The 14,313-nt window shown below is 42.1% G+C and overlaps 2 protein-coding genes across 2 annotated transcripts; one reads left to right on the top strand and one right to left on the bottom strand.

The window, feature by feature from the left end:
- Positions 1–278: 278 nt before the first annotated feature.
- On the top strand, positions 279–9,794 carry itih2 (inter-alpha-trypsin inhibitor heavy chain 2). Its single transcript, XM_084710660.1, has 21 exons — positions 279–529; positions 2,075–2,104; positions 2,411–2,449; positions 3,260–3,432; positions 3,512–3,616; positions 3,991–4,153; positions 4,233–4,340; positions 5,111–5,239; positions 5,345–5,461; positions 5,619–5,787; positions 6,157–6,282; positions 6,404–6,585; positions 7,025–7,210; positions 7,371–7,510; positions 7,653–7,825; positions 7,940–8,095; positions 8,193–8,306; positions 8,477–8,675; positions 8,762–8,934; positions 9,148–9,259; positions 9,364–9,794. The coding sequence occupies exons 1-21, from the start codon at positions 434–436 to the stop codon at positions 9,509–9,511; spliced, it is 2,838 nt and encodes a 945-aa protein (XP_084566786.1). The 5' UTR covers positions 279–433; the 3' UTR covers positions 9,512–9,794.
- Positions 9,707–14,202, bottom strand: kin (Kin17 DNA and RNA binding protein). The gene is made up of 12 exons (XM_084710659.1): positions 13,948–14,202; positions 13,765–13,859; positions 13,625–13,668; positions 12,882–13,004; positions 12,588–12,772; positions 12,455–12,503; positions 12,242–12,293; positions 11,375–11,510; positions 11,160–11,291; positions 10,969–11,068; positions 10,777–10,877; positions 9,707–9,973 (listed from the first exon to the last, which is right to left on the bottom strand). The coding sequence occupies exons 1-12, from the start codon at positions 14,059–14,061 to the stop codon at positions 9,914–9,916; spliced, it is 1,191 nt and encodes a 396-aa protein (XP_084566785.1). The 5' UTR covers positions 14,062–14,202; the 3' UTR covers positions 9,707–9,913.
- Between the last annotated feature and the right edge of the window lie 111 nt (positions 14,203–14,313).

Genomic DNA, 14,313 nt, shown 5'->3' with positions numbered 1-14,313 from the left:
GATCCTCTAGTAAGCTGCCACCTCAGTGTCCACAGTATCAGAAACACATCAGTGTTATTTGTCCAAACGTGCACCATAATGGTCAGTTTGTGACTTTCATATCCGAGTTAAAACAGTCTGAATCCTCTTGTTTAATCTCTTCAGGAATGAGTCAGATGTGTGCTGTTTACCCTGCCCACACTGCAGGTCAAGTTTCAAAGTTTCCTTCTTCTTTCTGGGTTACATCAAACACAACAAATATTGACTGGGGCCAGGAGTCGATCAGTTCAGTGGATTTCAACCTTCAGTTTTCAGCTCGGCTGTGTTTCTCCCTGCAGAAGGACCGTCTGTCTCCCAGCGCTGCTCTGTGTGTGGGTTGTTTTTTTTTTTTTTTTTTTTATATTATATGTGTGTGTGAGAGGTTATGTGTGTTTGAGCCCACAGGCCTGGAAACATGAGGCGTCTGCTGCTGCTGCTTCTGGGGCTCCTGCTCCTCCAACAGGGCCGCTGCTTCGAGTTTGTGATAGACGGAGAATGGGAGGAAGAGACGGTGAGTTGGAGGGTCAATCCCTGAAAAAACACACTGTTTATGGAACTTTTATTTACAGAATAGAGTTTAACCGACTGTCTAGACTGATATCGACCTTAAATCAAAGTAAACGGGCTGTGAGAATTGAAAGAAAACCAAAATATACATTTATATTGTATGAATGTATATGAATTCTGCATCTATTGGTGGTTGTTGGCTGAATGACCTCCTTTTTTCAAAAAACTTCATTGGTTATTATGTGTGCAGGACTCTTAAGACAAAGCATAAATGGGGAGAAAAAAATAGATTTGTAGGATGTTTTTTAAATTTTGCATTTCGAGAATAAACTCAAAATGTTGAGAATAAAGTTGATATGTGAAGAATAAAGTCACAAGGTGGAGAATAAAGTCCAGATGTTGAGAATAAAAGTCAAAATTTCAGCCCCAGGCACAAGAGAAAACAATTATTTTTGCATGTCGAGAATGAAGAAGTTAAAAGTTTAAATAATATTTTTACTTTGAAATGGTATTTCAGCTGTATTTCAACATTTAGACTATTCTCCAGATGCAAAATAACAAAAAAATCTTCCTTTTTCATTTTCCCTGTTATGCCTGGCCCAAATACTCTTCTGTATTATGCAATTTTAAAATTGATGATTGATGAAAAAGCTCAATTTTAGGAGAAAAAACTTTTTTTTTTCATTTTACAAGTATTGCAGGAAGAGGTGGATTATAGTGTATATAATTTCAGATTGTTTTTGTGTATGTTTGTGTACTCTGTGAGATTTTTATAATTATCACAACAAACTTTCTCACCTGTGAGTTAAATCATGACAAATGCAAGGAAATCTGTGTCTCACACACTTAACCAGATTAAATAAACTTAATAAACTAAACTATTTTTTCATCTTGCAAGTTTTAGAAAAGCAGTATAGCGTTGACCTTTGACCTTTAAAACTCACTTTAAAACTGAAGTTTGTTTAAATTCAATTTAAATCACATTAAAAATGCAAGCGACTACTCTGAATTTTTGCAGGAAAAAATACAGAATTTATGTCTCGTCAGGTTAATTATGCTTGATTGTAAAATCACATTTTTAACGTTACTACAACAAACTCTCGTCCCTGTATAGATGTTAGTTTCTGAAATTTATTCCAAATTCCTGCACCGACTGCTGATGTTTAAAACTAACTTAAAAACTCACCTTTGTACCGCCAAGCAATAATTTTTTGAAAAGTCTGAAGACGGTTTAAATGTCAAATGAAAACTATATGCAAACACTGAATTTTTGCAGAAAAAGTGCAAAGCACTAGTGCAAATTATTATTATTTTTTGCTGGGATAATTATGCTTGATATTTAAATCTGATTTTCCTCATTGTTACAACAAACCCTTTTTGTACCACTGATGAGTGATTTTCTTTTAATTTTTTATCTTTTTTTGTCATTGCAAATGTAGAAAAGCACATTTTTCTTGAACTGCTGCTGAAAAAAAATTCAGAATTCATATTTTATTATTCACTTTTCCAACTTGAGGTTCTTTAATCATAATTTTCTTTGTTTCAACAGTCACATCTACAGGATCACGAGAGACACAAGGTGAGATCTTATTCTAAACAACTTGACTTTTCTTATATATTTATATCCATGTCTAATTGTGTAAAACCGAGCATGAATTGTGGGTTTGCTGATCTCACTGATGTTGCAATAATCGATCCGTGGCCTGCATCCTACTGATTACACAAAAATGAACAAGGCATCGTCAAACAAACCCGCTCTGACCCTGATTGTAACCCCGTATCGTCCGTGTCTTAATAACAACAGTTTGTGATTAATGATCTCCTCTCAGAGATCCCTGATGAGAGACAGTGTGAAGCTGATGACTCTGATGTGTGTGTCTTTCAGAGAGCGATATTGACCAGCGAGGAGCAGGAAGACTTTGAGGTACGACTCTCCGGCTTGTTCGAGCGCTCTCCACTGTGACAGAGTTTAACCTTATCTAATAATCAATAATCTGCTGTTTGAAGAGGTTCCCATGACTGACGGGTTATTGACTTTGTTCTTGTTCATCCTGCTTTGACTCCCTTTTTTTTGTCTGTCTTTCTCCACCTAAATTTGTCTTTATATAATCTCAAACAACTGCAAGATTTTTCTGGAAGCAGCAGGACTACTGGTGTAGGAAGCTAAGTGATGTCCTGCTGTGGACAGAGTCAGCAAGGAGAAGTATTTTGGCTGCCTAAAAAAATCAATATCAGTTCAAATATACACTATATTTAGAATATTTTCACTGCTTTACCTTTACAGCCTCTGACAGGAAACACTGTTATATAAGGCAAATATCTTTCTCCAACCAAACTCCTTTGACAAAAATAGTAATTTTTCCTCTCACTGCCTCGATCTGGTAGGTTGTGTTTTTGTTTGACTTTGGTGGATCTAAATTAACAAGGAAGAAGGTTGGGTACGACTAAATTAACCAATCAAGACAGTGGTAGCCACTCCCATGTTCTGCCAGGTAGCCAAAGGAGTCTGGTTGCTTTATAGAAAGCGATATTTGACTTATAGAAAGTGGTTTCCCTTCAGAAAAGGCTGTCTGAAGGCATCTATTATAGGTAAATATGTGCCTCATACAACCCCACTTCAAAAAAGTCAATCACATAGTCAGATTTGAATCAAAGACCAGGTCCAAACAGAGTCAAGACCAACTCAGGACTGAGACCAGACCAAGATTCAGTTATTCTGTCGTCGCCTCCACAGGCCATCCGTGGAGATGACATCACCGTCAGGAGCTACAAGGTGGAGAGCCGGATCACGTCTCGCTTTGCCCACACCACCGTCAGGAGCTCGGTGGTCAATTCGGGATCCAAAGCCCAGAGCATTGGCTTCAACGTCCAGATCCCCAAACGAGCTTTCATCACCAACTTCACCATGTGAGCCCTGTTTCACACAGCCCAAACAGTCTGTTAAATAAAGCTTGTGGAGGTTTAATTCAATTTTTTCTTGTTGCAGGAATGTGAACGGGATAACATTTGTGGGCTCGGTGAAGGAGAAGACGGTGGCCAGGAACCTGTACGCCCAGGCCAGAGCCAGAGGCAAGGCGGCAGGCATTGTCAGGTACTAGACCAGGGTCACTCCTATGTTTCCAGGGTCCTATGTTCCTAAGGTCCTATGTCCCCAGGGTTCCATGGTCCCAAGGTCCTATATTCCCAATGTCTTATATTACCATGGGTCTAAGTCACAGGGTCCTATGTTTTCAAAGTCTTATGTTTCTAGGTTCCTATGTTCCTAAGGTTCTATGGTCTCAGAATCCTATGTCCCTGGTGTCCTATGTTCCTCAGCTCTATATAGCACATCACTGGTTAGAGGGTAGCACAGAACATAGGACCCTGGAAGTGTAGATAATACTCCCATTTGACAAACCTCTTGGAATCTCAATCCTCTATAAACCTCAACAGCGTCACACAGACTGAAATGTCTCTGCTTTACAGGGCTAACTCCCAGGACATGGAGACTTTTAAGACAGAGGTCCATGTTCCTCCTGGTAGTAACATCGAGTTTGAGCTCCACTACCAGGAGATGATGCACAGGAAGCTGGGTTTCTACGAACACTCACTGTACCTGCAGCCTGGGAGACTGGTGCCACAGTTCCAGGTAAAAATAACATGACATATCTGTATTTTCGGGTGCCAAATGTGTTCTTGCAATCGTTCCTGACATGTTCTTCCTTTAGGTGGATGTGTACATCTACGAGCCGAAGGGAATTTCCCTGGTACAAACACCAAACACCCTTGGACCGCAGTTTGAGAATCTGATCAAAGTGACATCAACCCAAGACAAGGTAGGACTGGAAAACACCTAAAGATCCAGTAATTCTGGAAAAAGGAAAGAGGTACTTAAAAAAAGGCTAGCGAATTATTAGCAAAATGCTAGCTGAATAGCTAGCTTAGAAGCTCATTAGTGATTAATTAGCTAGCATTTTGTTAATATTAGCTATCAGATGTGACTAGCTAGAGCGATAGATGTAGATTAGCAAGATAGTTAGCTTGTGTTTTGTTAACATTAGCTATCAGATTTAACTAACTAGTAAATGTAGATTAGCTACCCCAGCGAACTTAAGATGTTGCCATGTTGCTTTCACAGGACCCCAGCAACATCTTTTAACCATTTTCAAAATTTGGTTTTCTTTTCAATATAGACAAGTCTGGCATATAGCATTATTCAAGAACAGGAAATGGAGCAAGTTGACCGAGGTTCCAGTGGGTACCAAGCTCGCTCAACTGTTATCAGAGCACAGAGTGACAAGGGGTGGGACTTATTCAAGAGTTATGGCAATTTATGTCAAACACTAGGTCATGCACACCAGAATTTGGTCACCGATGATGGTGAAAAAGCTGAAAATCTGCCAAAAAAGCACAAAATGTCACATGACTTTTCCTATAGGCCCATACAGTCCATTGATCAATCATATGACTTATAGATCTATAGTACAAGTCACCTGCTTTTAGAATTTGTAGCTGGAAGGGTGAACTTATTTTGCAATAAATAATTTAATTCCAACAAAATGCTAGCATGCATCTGAATATCTAACCACTCTTCCTGTGTCCTCAGGCTCATATTGTCTTCAAGCCAAACATACAGCAGCAGAGGAAGTGTGAAAACTGCACCGGAAGTGCTATAGACGGCGTCTTCACTGTCAAATACGATGTGACCAGGGACAGCAATGCTGGGGAACTACAGGTATCACGCACTCATCCAGGTTTACAGTTTGAAGCCTCATTTAATGTTGCACGCAACTGAAAACAGTTTGAAAATGATGACTCAAGTCTTCTTTGTCTCTTGCAGGTCTCAGATGGCCACTTTGTCCAGTTCATCGCTCCCTCCAACCTCTCACCCCTCCCTAAAAACATTGTTTTTGTCATTGATGTCAGTGGATCCATGTGGGGAGTCAAGATGAAGCAAGTAAGTGATACTTGTTTACGTGGATGGAGTATTTTTTGCCCTTCGACCCCGCCAACCATCATCCTCCTCCCTGGTCATTCTTCATCCCTCCTTTGTCAAACACTGCCACCCTGTGGTCACGCTGCAGAATGCAATAACTCCCAAACTTCTCTCACAGACAGTTGAGGCTATGCAGGCGATTCTGGACGACTTGACCATAGACGATCACTTCAGCATCATCGACTTCAACCACAATGTGCGCTGCTGGAGTGAGGAGCTTGTGCCCGGCTCTTCCATTCAGATCGCAGACGCCAAGAAATACGTCCAGAACATCAAACCCAATGGAGGTCATTAGGAAACATTATTCCTCTATGATCTATTCTTTGATTGAATTGCTCTTGTGAGGGAAATCTATTATCAGAAATTCATGAAATCTAGACCAGGTTTACCAACTAAGTTAAAAATTAAAAAGAACAACAAAAATGTTACATTGTTTTCTAGCTAGCTAAAAGGTTAACAAAACATTATGTTGTTTGCTAGATAGCTGAAATTTTTTTTTTTAAAAAAGACTTGCCTTTTAATATGTTGTTTTGTATGTTTTCTATTTTTTCCTCATTTTAACTTTGCTTCTTTTAAAACATTTTTTTTTAAATATTGCCCAAACATGTTAAATATCTTTTTGCTAATGACTATATTTTACTGACCTTTGACCCTAGGTACCAACATCAACGAGGCACTGATGAAAGCGGTTCAGATGCTGGTGAGGGCATCCAATCAGGGGCTCATCGACCCTCGCTCCGTCTCCATGATCATTCTGGTGTCTGATGGAGACCCCACTGTGGGTAAGACTGACCAACTGACTCAGCTGCAGTTAAAAAGCTTTTAAATAGTTTGACCAATCTAAAGTCTAATGTCAAATCAGCTCCTCGGGTGTTACAGCTCTGTTTGATGTGATTTTTGTAGGTGAGATCAAACTCAGCACCATCCAGAAGAACATTAAGCGGGTGATGAGGGAGGAGTTTTCTCTCTTCTCGCTGGGCATCGGCTTTGACGTGGACTATGACTTCCTGGAACGTATCGCCACGGAGAACAGGGGCATGGCTCAGAGGATCTATGCCAACCACGATGCTGCAGAGCAGCTACGGGTAGGATAACTTTTAGGAAAACCTTTCCTTCATCAAACAGCTCAACATCACTTGTCTGTTTCTCCTCATTCCCTCTTAACTCTCGCCTGGCATTTGTGAATTAGTCTGGAACCTTTCAACTGACCCTTCACTAAGCTCCGCCCTCCTTAGTTACTGTTGCTATGCCTGTCAAGCTTTCCATTAGTTTACAAGGATAATGGTGGCACATGCTGACATAGGCCAGGTGGCCTAAAATGCGCTACATTTTTGAAAGACTACAAAAAAAGAAGATAGAAAAAAAAACGTATTACTGGTCTCAGAGCCTCCTGAGAAACCCCGTCCATTTGTTGGACTTGGTATCTAGCGTAGTCATGATACCTTGAGCTGAGCAGAAACTCTACCTTTCCCGATGCTCGTTAAGACCGACAGCGTCTTCTCCCTCTTCCTTTCCCCCCTGCAGGCGTTTTACAGCCAGGTCTCGTCTCCTCTGCTGAGGAGGATCACCGTTCAGTTCCCGGAGGACTCGGTGTCGGACGTCACCCAGAACCGCTTCGACAAATACTTCAGCGGCTCAGAGCTGGTGGTGGCTGGGAAGGTGCTGCCATCTGAGAGCAACTCTCTGACCAGCTTCACCACCGCGTCTGCTGTGAGTATCATGATCAGTAGATTGAATACTTAAATTCCTAAACTAGCTATAAAAATCTGCTGGATTTAGGAAATGTCAGTTTAGAAAATATGTGTCACATGAATGCACAATCACAAATTTATGGTTCAATGCCCCATCCTTGTCCCATCCTGTCCTTCAGGCCCGCCTGGACATCACCCTGGAGACGGAGACCGACACCACCGAGCTGGACACGCACCTGGCCAGGCAGGAGCACTCCTTCACGGGCTTCGCCAGACAAATGTGGGCTTACATCACCATCAAACAGCTGATCGCTGAAAGGTGAGACGCTCGAGAGCAAACGGAGTGACTGGGGACTGCATTCACGAACAGAGACAGCGAAAAGATAAATATACAAAACTGGTCGAATTGTCTGTCTGAACAGTGACTTTGTGTTGACGGCTGCAGTGCGTCTCTCCTGCAGGTCTCTGGCTCCGACGGCTGCCAAGAAGAGGAAGATCACCCAGAGAATCATGGCGCTGGCGGTGGAGCATCAGTTTGTCACTCCGCTCACCGCTCTGCTGGTGGAGAGCGAGGACGCCAAGGAGAGGCTGCTGGCTGACTCCCCGAAGGACCCCAAGCACGGCTGCTGCTCAGGTGCCTGACAGATGATATACGCTCTTGTACTGTCGATGGACCTGATCGAATCGAAGTCTGACCCTGCTAATCAAACATCTGAGTTACCTTCACATTATGTTTATGTTTGTGTAGGAGGAGGACTAGGTGGCGGCTCGGCGTCCTCTGCCCTGGCTCCGGTCCGTGTCGTCTACCAGCCTCCACCCTGGGTCCAGATGACCACTCCGGCCCCTCCGAGTCAGGCTGAGAAGGGTCCAGAGGAGTGGGCCCTGCCTCAACAGGTCAACTTAGGTAACACACACGCTTGTGCTGACATTTCTTTAAATCATGACCAGCTTAAACGTGAACTGTACCCTCTGTGTTAACAAACTCAGTGTTTCTCATTCAGTGGACAACGACCCTCACTTCATCGTCCACCTGCCCACGAGCAACATGGACGTCTGCTTCAACATCGACTCCAAACCAGGACACATCCTCAACCTGGTGTCCGACACTGGATCAGGTATTAAACTGGACTAAATGTGGTCAAATATCTATTCTTAACCGAGAACACATATTTCCTCGTCCTCTGATATGTAGCATTTTAACATCAGAGATGGATCATTAACTAAAGTGTGACCTTGTCTTTGATGGTTTGACCCCTCATCTTTTACCGTCTCTCCTGACCTGAAGGTGTGGTGGTGAACGGTCAGCTGATCGGCTCCAAACAGATGCACAAAAACAAACTCAACACCTACTTCGGCACCATCTCAGTCTACTACCAGCCTGATGGGGTCAGTGTGACCGTCAGCACTGCCAACATCGCCATGACCGACGGCAGGAACAACCACTCCTTCACCTGGGGTGCCACGGCTGAGATCTTACAGGACGGGTAACCGTTTCAATTAATTCTGGCCCGTCTTGCTGTGTTGACATCAGGGTGATTTCATCTCATGTTGTCGTGTTTCTGTGTTTCAGCGTGAGGATTTCCATCGTGAAGAACTCTCATGTCTCCATCGTAATCAATAACAACATCCAGGTGATGGTGCTGCTTCACCGCGTGTGGAAGAAACACCCAATCAATGTTGACTTCCTCGGCCTCTACATCGCCCACGACAACCAGTACTCCCCTCTGGTCCATGGACTCATCGGTATGTTTCGGTGTCATTTTTTTAAAATTGTGGATTTGAGTGGTATTTCATGTTTTTCCCAGGACTTCAGTCTTGTTGCAGGAAGAAAAACTGAGCTTTCAGACAGGATGAAGCATTCATTCAACAAGTGAATCGCAGTCTGACGCTGCACTGATCCTGTTTAACTGGTAGTTTAGATGTTGAAAATGTGTGTGTGTGTGTGTGATCCTTCAGGGCAGTTCTCTAGAGAGCCTGATGTGCGCGTGTACGACGTCCGCGAAGGAGTCGACCCTCTGAAGAAGGAGGCCACCATGGAGGTGAAGGGCAACAGGCTGCAAGTCACCAGGTACGTCTTGATAAAAATGTTTTGCATAAAACTGATTTCTGAACAAACTCGTTTCATATTAAAACTCTTCTGTGTGTGTGTGTGTGTCTGTGTGTGTGTTTTAGGGGCTGGCAGAAGGACTACAGGCGTGATAAGCGGCGCGGCTCGAACGTCTACTGCTGGTTCATACACAACAGCGGGAAGGGCTTCATCGACGGCCACTACACCAATTACATTGTCCCACACCTCAACAGCTTCCTGCAGACTCACTGAGCAGCTCCGTGCTACGTTCAAGTACCCTGTGCTGCTATTAATCCTCCGGTCAGTCAAGTTATAAAAAAAAATAAAAAATCACACCCATTTAATACCAAAGACGTGCAACTTTTTGGTGTCTGTGTGCATCTACGTTTCCTGATTTCAGTTTTTCTTTAAAAAAAAAAAAGATAAATGTTGAAGAACACCAGAAGACACTTTTGTTGAATTTATTTGGAGAAAATGTACATCTGCAACGTTAAGATCAACTTGAACATCGATACAAAATAAAAAACTAATTGAACACGTTGCTCTGAGTGTCTCTGTGAGTTGCGTTGTGGGATATTTGTGTGCGAATATGTACAGGTGAAGTAACTCTGACACAGTAGAGTCCCTGAGGTTAAAAACAAGAAGGTTGTTGGTTCAGGCCAGTTTTGAGAAATCCTCATAGGCGACGTCCACCCTCTTCCCCTTCTGTTGACCCTGAGGATGAGAGAAGAGGAAACTTTCAGGCACTGATAAAACATGGATTTTTCACATCAAACATGGACAGATTTTCTTCTAGGCTTCTGTTGGTACATAAAGGGATGATTTGACTTTGTGCGCAGTGTGTGTTCAAATAATTTTGTCCATGTTCTGTTTTCAGGACATTTTGGAGAACCACTTTGGTGAACACAGTATAATTTAGTTCAGGCACCACCAATTCAGACTGCTGATTAAAGGGTTGGTTCTAGGATTGGGCACCAGAACAAACATTTTGGCTCTCTATGATTGGCTGAGTCCATCGCTGGTTGTTCTTTTAAGGGGGAAATTTGGGCAATTTTTGTCATTTTATTTTGAAAAGTTAATGGTCTGCCTCCAGCAAAGAGGCCAGCAATGGCAGAGAGAAGCAAGAGGGGAAAAAACAGTGTGTACATCCAGAATATTTTTACATCTAAAACTGTGAATTAACTTTATTTATTTTGACCAAACCAGAGTTAGTGATCGTCAGAACAGTGGAAAGACGAACCAAGACGTTTTTGGTGAGATTTATTTTGTTTCCGTTGAGTGTAAAGTGTGTTTTACCATGAGTTACCGAGCCACTTGGCTAATTTTATTACTAAGCTTTGTTAAATACTCAATTCTGATCGGTGAGTTACAGCAGTGTTCCCCAACCCTGGTCCTCAAGTTCCCCTGTCCTGCATGTTTTAGATGTTTCTTTGCTCCAACACACCTGATTCACATGATCAGCTCGTCATCAAGCCTCTGCAGAAGCCTGATAACAACCTGATCCCGAGTTTACTCACCGAGTCGAGTGTGAGTGTGGCGCTGAAGTTTTTCTCGTCTATTCCCTCCAGCACAGCCTCGGTGTCTCTGTACGGACCGTTCAGGATCAGAACACGTTTACCTGTAGGGGGACAGAAAAAGACGGACGAGTCGCTCGAATCCTTAAAAGTCGTCGATCGGGTCATAGCGGTTAAAGGTCGTCGGTGGTTTACCTGGTGCGGGTATGACCGTCTCCACGTGATTCTGGTCCAGTTTCAGTTTGTCTCCGGAATCGATCATCTTCACCACCGCCGCGTATTTGTCTCTCACCTCCTACGACGAAAACAAAACATCTTTTTTTTTCTCCCTGTCCCACATGCGCATAAACACGTTCGCACTCAGAAAAAACAGGAAGCATCGTTACCGTGATGACGGCCTTCTTCTTGTGGTACTTCTCTCCCAGCCTCTTGGTGACAACTTTGACCACGATGTTGGGCTGCAGCCAGTAGTCCGTTCTGACCGACTGCTGCTGCTTCTGCTTCTTCTTCTCCTCCATCTGAACACGAAACATCTGTCAGAACGCTCAGCTGGAAGACGTCAAACAGAAGATAGGAAAAAAACAAAAAACATCTCCTCTACCTCTATGATCTCCTCCAGAGCAGACTTCTTCTTCTTCTCCGCCCTGGAGTCTGAACTGGACGACGTGTCTTTCCTCTTGGTGGACGAGGACGAGGACGATGATGATGATTTGAGAGCGCTCGCACCCAGGGCAGAACTACAGGGAGACACAAACAAAATAATTCAAATACACTTGTTAGATAGTTAGTAGGGATCAGCCAATTATAGGCTCTGATGTACAATATTTTTTTACAATTATCAGAATTATTTTTAAAATCTGATTGCCTATAAAAAAATTAATTGTAAAATGTGTAACACTGGCTCTGATACAGCCACCTCTCTCTGTGGTTTCACTAAGTGCCACTTTTACATTATATTTAGAATATTTTCACTGCTCTAGCTTGCCGTCAGACAAACTTTTCTGATGGGAAACCACTGTTATATGAGCCAAACATGGTTTTCTTATAACCAACCAAACTCCATTAGAGAAATCAGTCTTTTTATCTCACAAGAACACAGGAACTGCTGGTCTACTGCCGCCTCTGTCTGTTAATTTATTTGTGTTACTGTGTGAGTTTGGTGTTTTAAACGGTTAGTTCAGACTCACCAAAGTTGCAAAATAACACAAACAAACTAACCAATCAAGGCAGCTGTAGACCAGCAACTCCCGTGTTCTGCGAGGTAAAATGGCAAAATTTGTTTATGGAGTTTGGTTGGTTTGTAGAGAGCAATATTTGACTTATTATGTGCTAGTTTTCCATCGGAAAAATTGGTCTGACAGCAAGGTAGAGCAGTGAAAATATTCTAAATATAGTGTACACTCAAACTGACACTGCAAAAACATATCAGTTGATCGCTAATAATTAGGTACAACGATTGACTTTGTACCTTGATTTGGAAGGACCGGCCACACATGAAGAGGCTCCCAGGTTGAAAGCAACTGCAGAAAAACAAGCGAGGGTGAGAGAAAAGACATGCACAAGAAACTAACATGTTAAATTTAGTCAGAATTTTATTCACCACAACACACCCTAAAAAACTTTGACATAAATCATTAGGACAGAAAAAATATTTTTTGTATTATTTATTGTATTTTCTTACTTTTTTCTTCTTCACTCTCACGTTTCAGCTCCGTGTAAACTGGAGTTTCCTGCAGAATAAAATACAAAGAAAAATATTTTAATTTTGATCACCATTCAGTTGAACAGAGCTGGTTTGAAGCTAAAGTACTCACGTCTGTCTCCTTGCCGTCTCGGCCTCTGCGGACCTGCTCCTCGATGAACCTGGCGCTCCTCTCCTCGTCATCCAGTTCCTGCTTCTTCTTCCTCGCCTGCTCCTCTTGGCGCCGGATGGTCTCCGGGTCGCGGTCGATGTACTGAATGTACCAGCCTTTAGGCGTCTCGTCGACCTTACAGAGACCTGCAAGTCACATTCAGCGAATTATTACCATCAACAAATCATTGTGGATGGTAGTAAAGGTGTGCAGGTGTGTGTTATAGGAGGAAAACCGTCCCGTTGGCTCATTTACCTTCTCTGCCGAGCCACTTGGTGAAGTCGGTGAGAGTCTCCCACTGTGTGGAGTTCATGTGGACGTGTTCTCTGTCGCTGATGTATTCATTGTAGACGATGTTGTTATGCACTCGCTTCGTCCCTGCAGAGGACGTAAAAAAAAAGGAACAAACAGTTTGTAAACAGCTGCTGTTTGTCCTGAAACCTCTCATTTATTTTGGTTTTGTACATTTACATACATACATTTACAGGCTTTGCTCTCTATTACAATATAAGTATTATATATGGTTGCTATGAATATAGTTAAAAAGATGGTAATGTATTTTATTAATATTCTAAGTTTGCTGCTTTCCAAATTCCACATTCATATTATGTAAGTTTAAGAATAAAAAACACTTTTTGTTTTTATGAAGGAAATCAAACAATATGTCTATGATATTGTCCTGACAAAACAAAAAAGCTTTCAAAATAATTAATGTACGTCATAGGTTTGATTTTTTTTTGGCAATTCTGTCACACTTTAATTTTTAATGATGCTTTCTTTAATTTATGATGGATTTGTTTTGCTTTTGTTGTTTTTTTTCTGTGTAATACTGCTGTTTGCCTTGTTTATTTTCATTGTTTCATACGTTTATGTGTGATGACACTGATGCTGTCTTTTGCCAGTTGTATTGACAGTCTGCAATTATTAAAACAACAACAACAACAAAACAGCCGCTGTTGTACAAACATCTGGATCATCTGGGAGGAATCAGGACTCACCAAAACGTCTCCTGAGCAGCTCCAGGAAGTCACTTTTAAACTCACTGGAAGAAAGAATACAAGAATGAACTCTATCATGTGAAAAACACCACTAATGTGACTTTATTGTCGTTTAATTGTAGCTGCAGAAGTGAACTTACTCAGAGAAATAGTCCATGAACTTGTTCGGGTCCTCTGAGGCCAGCAGCAGCTGCCTCTGATGAGACTCGGACATGCAGTGACATTTAAAACCGTTCTGTTAACAAACAGAAACGACAAAAAGTTAAAAACATCAACAGAAACAACAAACATACAAAACAACACTGGTTTTATAAACACCTCACCTCATCTCGGCATTGTTTTTGACACATCTGACAATACCATCTCAACTTCTGTAAACCTTTGGATTTTATCCGGTTGGCTATCGCCTTCGGTGAAAGAAAATCAGCTTTTCCCATCCTGAAAAGCTACGTCAATCACGAAAACACAAATATTTATCTATTTATAGCACTTAAACTGAGAAAATCTCAGCTCGAATAACGGCTAAACCATGAGCATTCCCTAACGTACACAGCTTCCGTGTGCTTTGCGTCATAGTCTCGCGAGAAAGCTTAAAACGCGCGATAACTTTAGCTGCGTTCACGGACTCAGTGTAAGCTTCGTATATTACCGGATTCGTTCTCTCCACCGGAGATTATTTATGGACAACT

Source organism: Lutjanus erythropterus, chromosome 22 (assembly GCF_056507025.1).
Source record: "Lutjanus erythropterus isolate fLutEry1 chromosome 22, fLutEry1.hap2, whole genome shotgun sequence".
NCBI lineage: Eukaryota > Metazoa > Chordata > Actinopteri > Lutjaniformes > Lutjanidae > Lutjanus > Lutjanus erythropterus.
The sequence above is the reverse complement of the archived record's forward strand: the minus strand, read 5'-3'. Positions and strand labels throughout refer to the sequence as shown.

What these genes read in the sequence shown, in the direction of transcription:
- itih2 (XM_084710660.1), top strand. Translation starts at nt 434, where the DNA reads ATGAGGCGTCTGCTGCTGCTGCTTCTGGGGCTCCTGCTCCTCCAACAG. An exon ending in ATGCTGCAGAGCAGCTACGG is followed by an intron (nt 6,586 to 7,024) that starts GTAGGATAACTT and finishes TCCCCCCTGCAG; the next exon opens with GCGTTTTACAGCCAGGTCTC. An exon ending in GGTGTCCGACACTGGATCAG is followed by an intron (nt 8,307 to 8,476) that starts GTATTAAACTGG and finishes CCTGACCTGAAG; the next exon opens with GTGTGGTGGTGAACGGTCAG.
- kin (XM_084710659.1), bottom strand. Translation starts at nt 14,061, where the DNA reads ATGGGAAAAGCTGATTTTCTTTCACCGAAGGCGATAGCCAACCGGATA. An exon ending in GAGACGGCAAGGAGACAGAC is followed by an intron (nt 12,504 to 12,587) that starts GTGAGTACTTTA and finishes TTTATTCTGCAG; the next exon opens with GAAACTCCAGTTTACACGGA. An exon ending in AGAAGAAGGCCGTCATCACG is followed by an intron (nt 11,069 to 11,159) that starts GTAACGATGCTT and finishes TTTTCGTCGTAG; the next exon opens with GAGGTGAGAGACAAATACGC.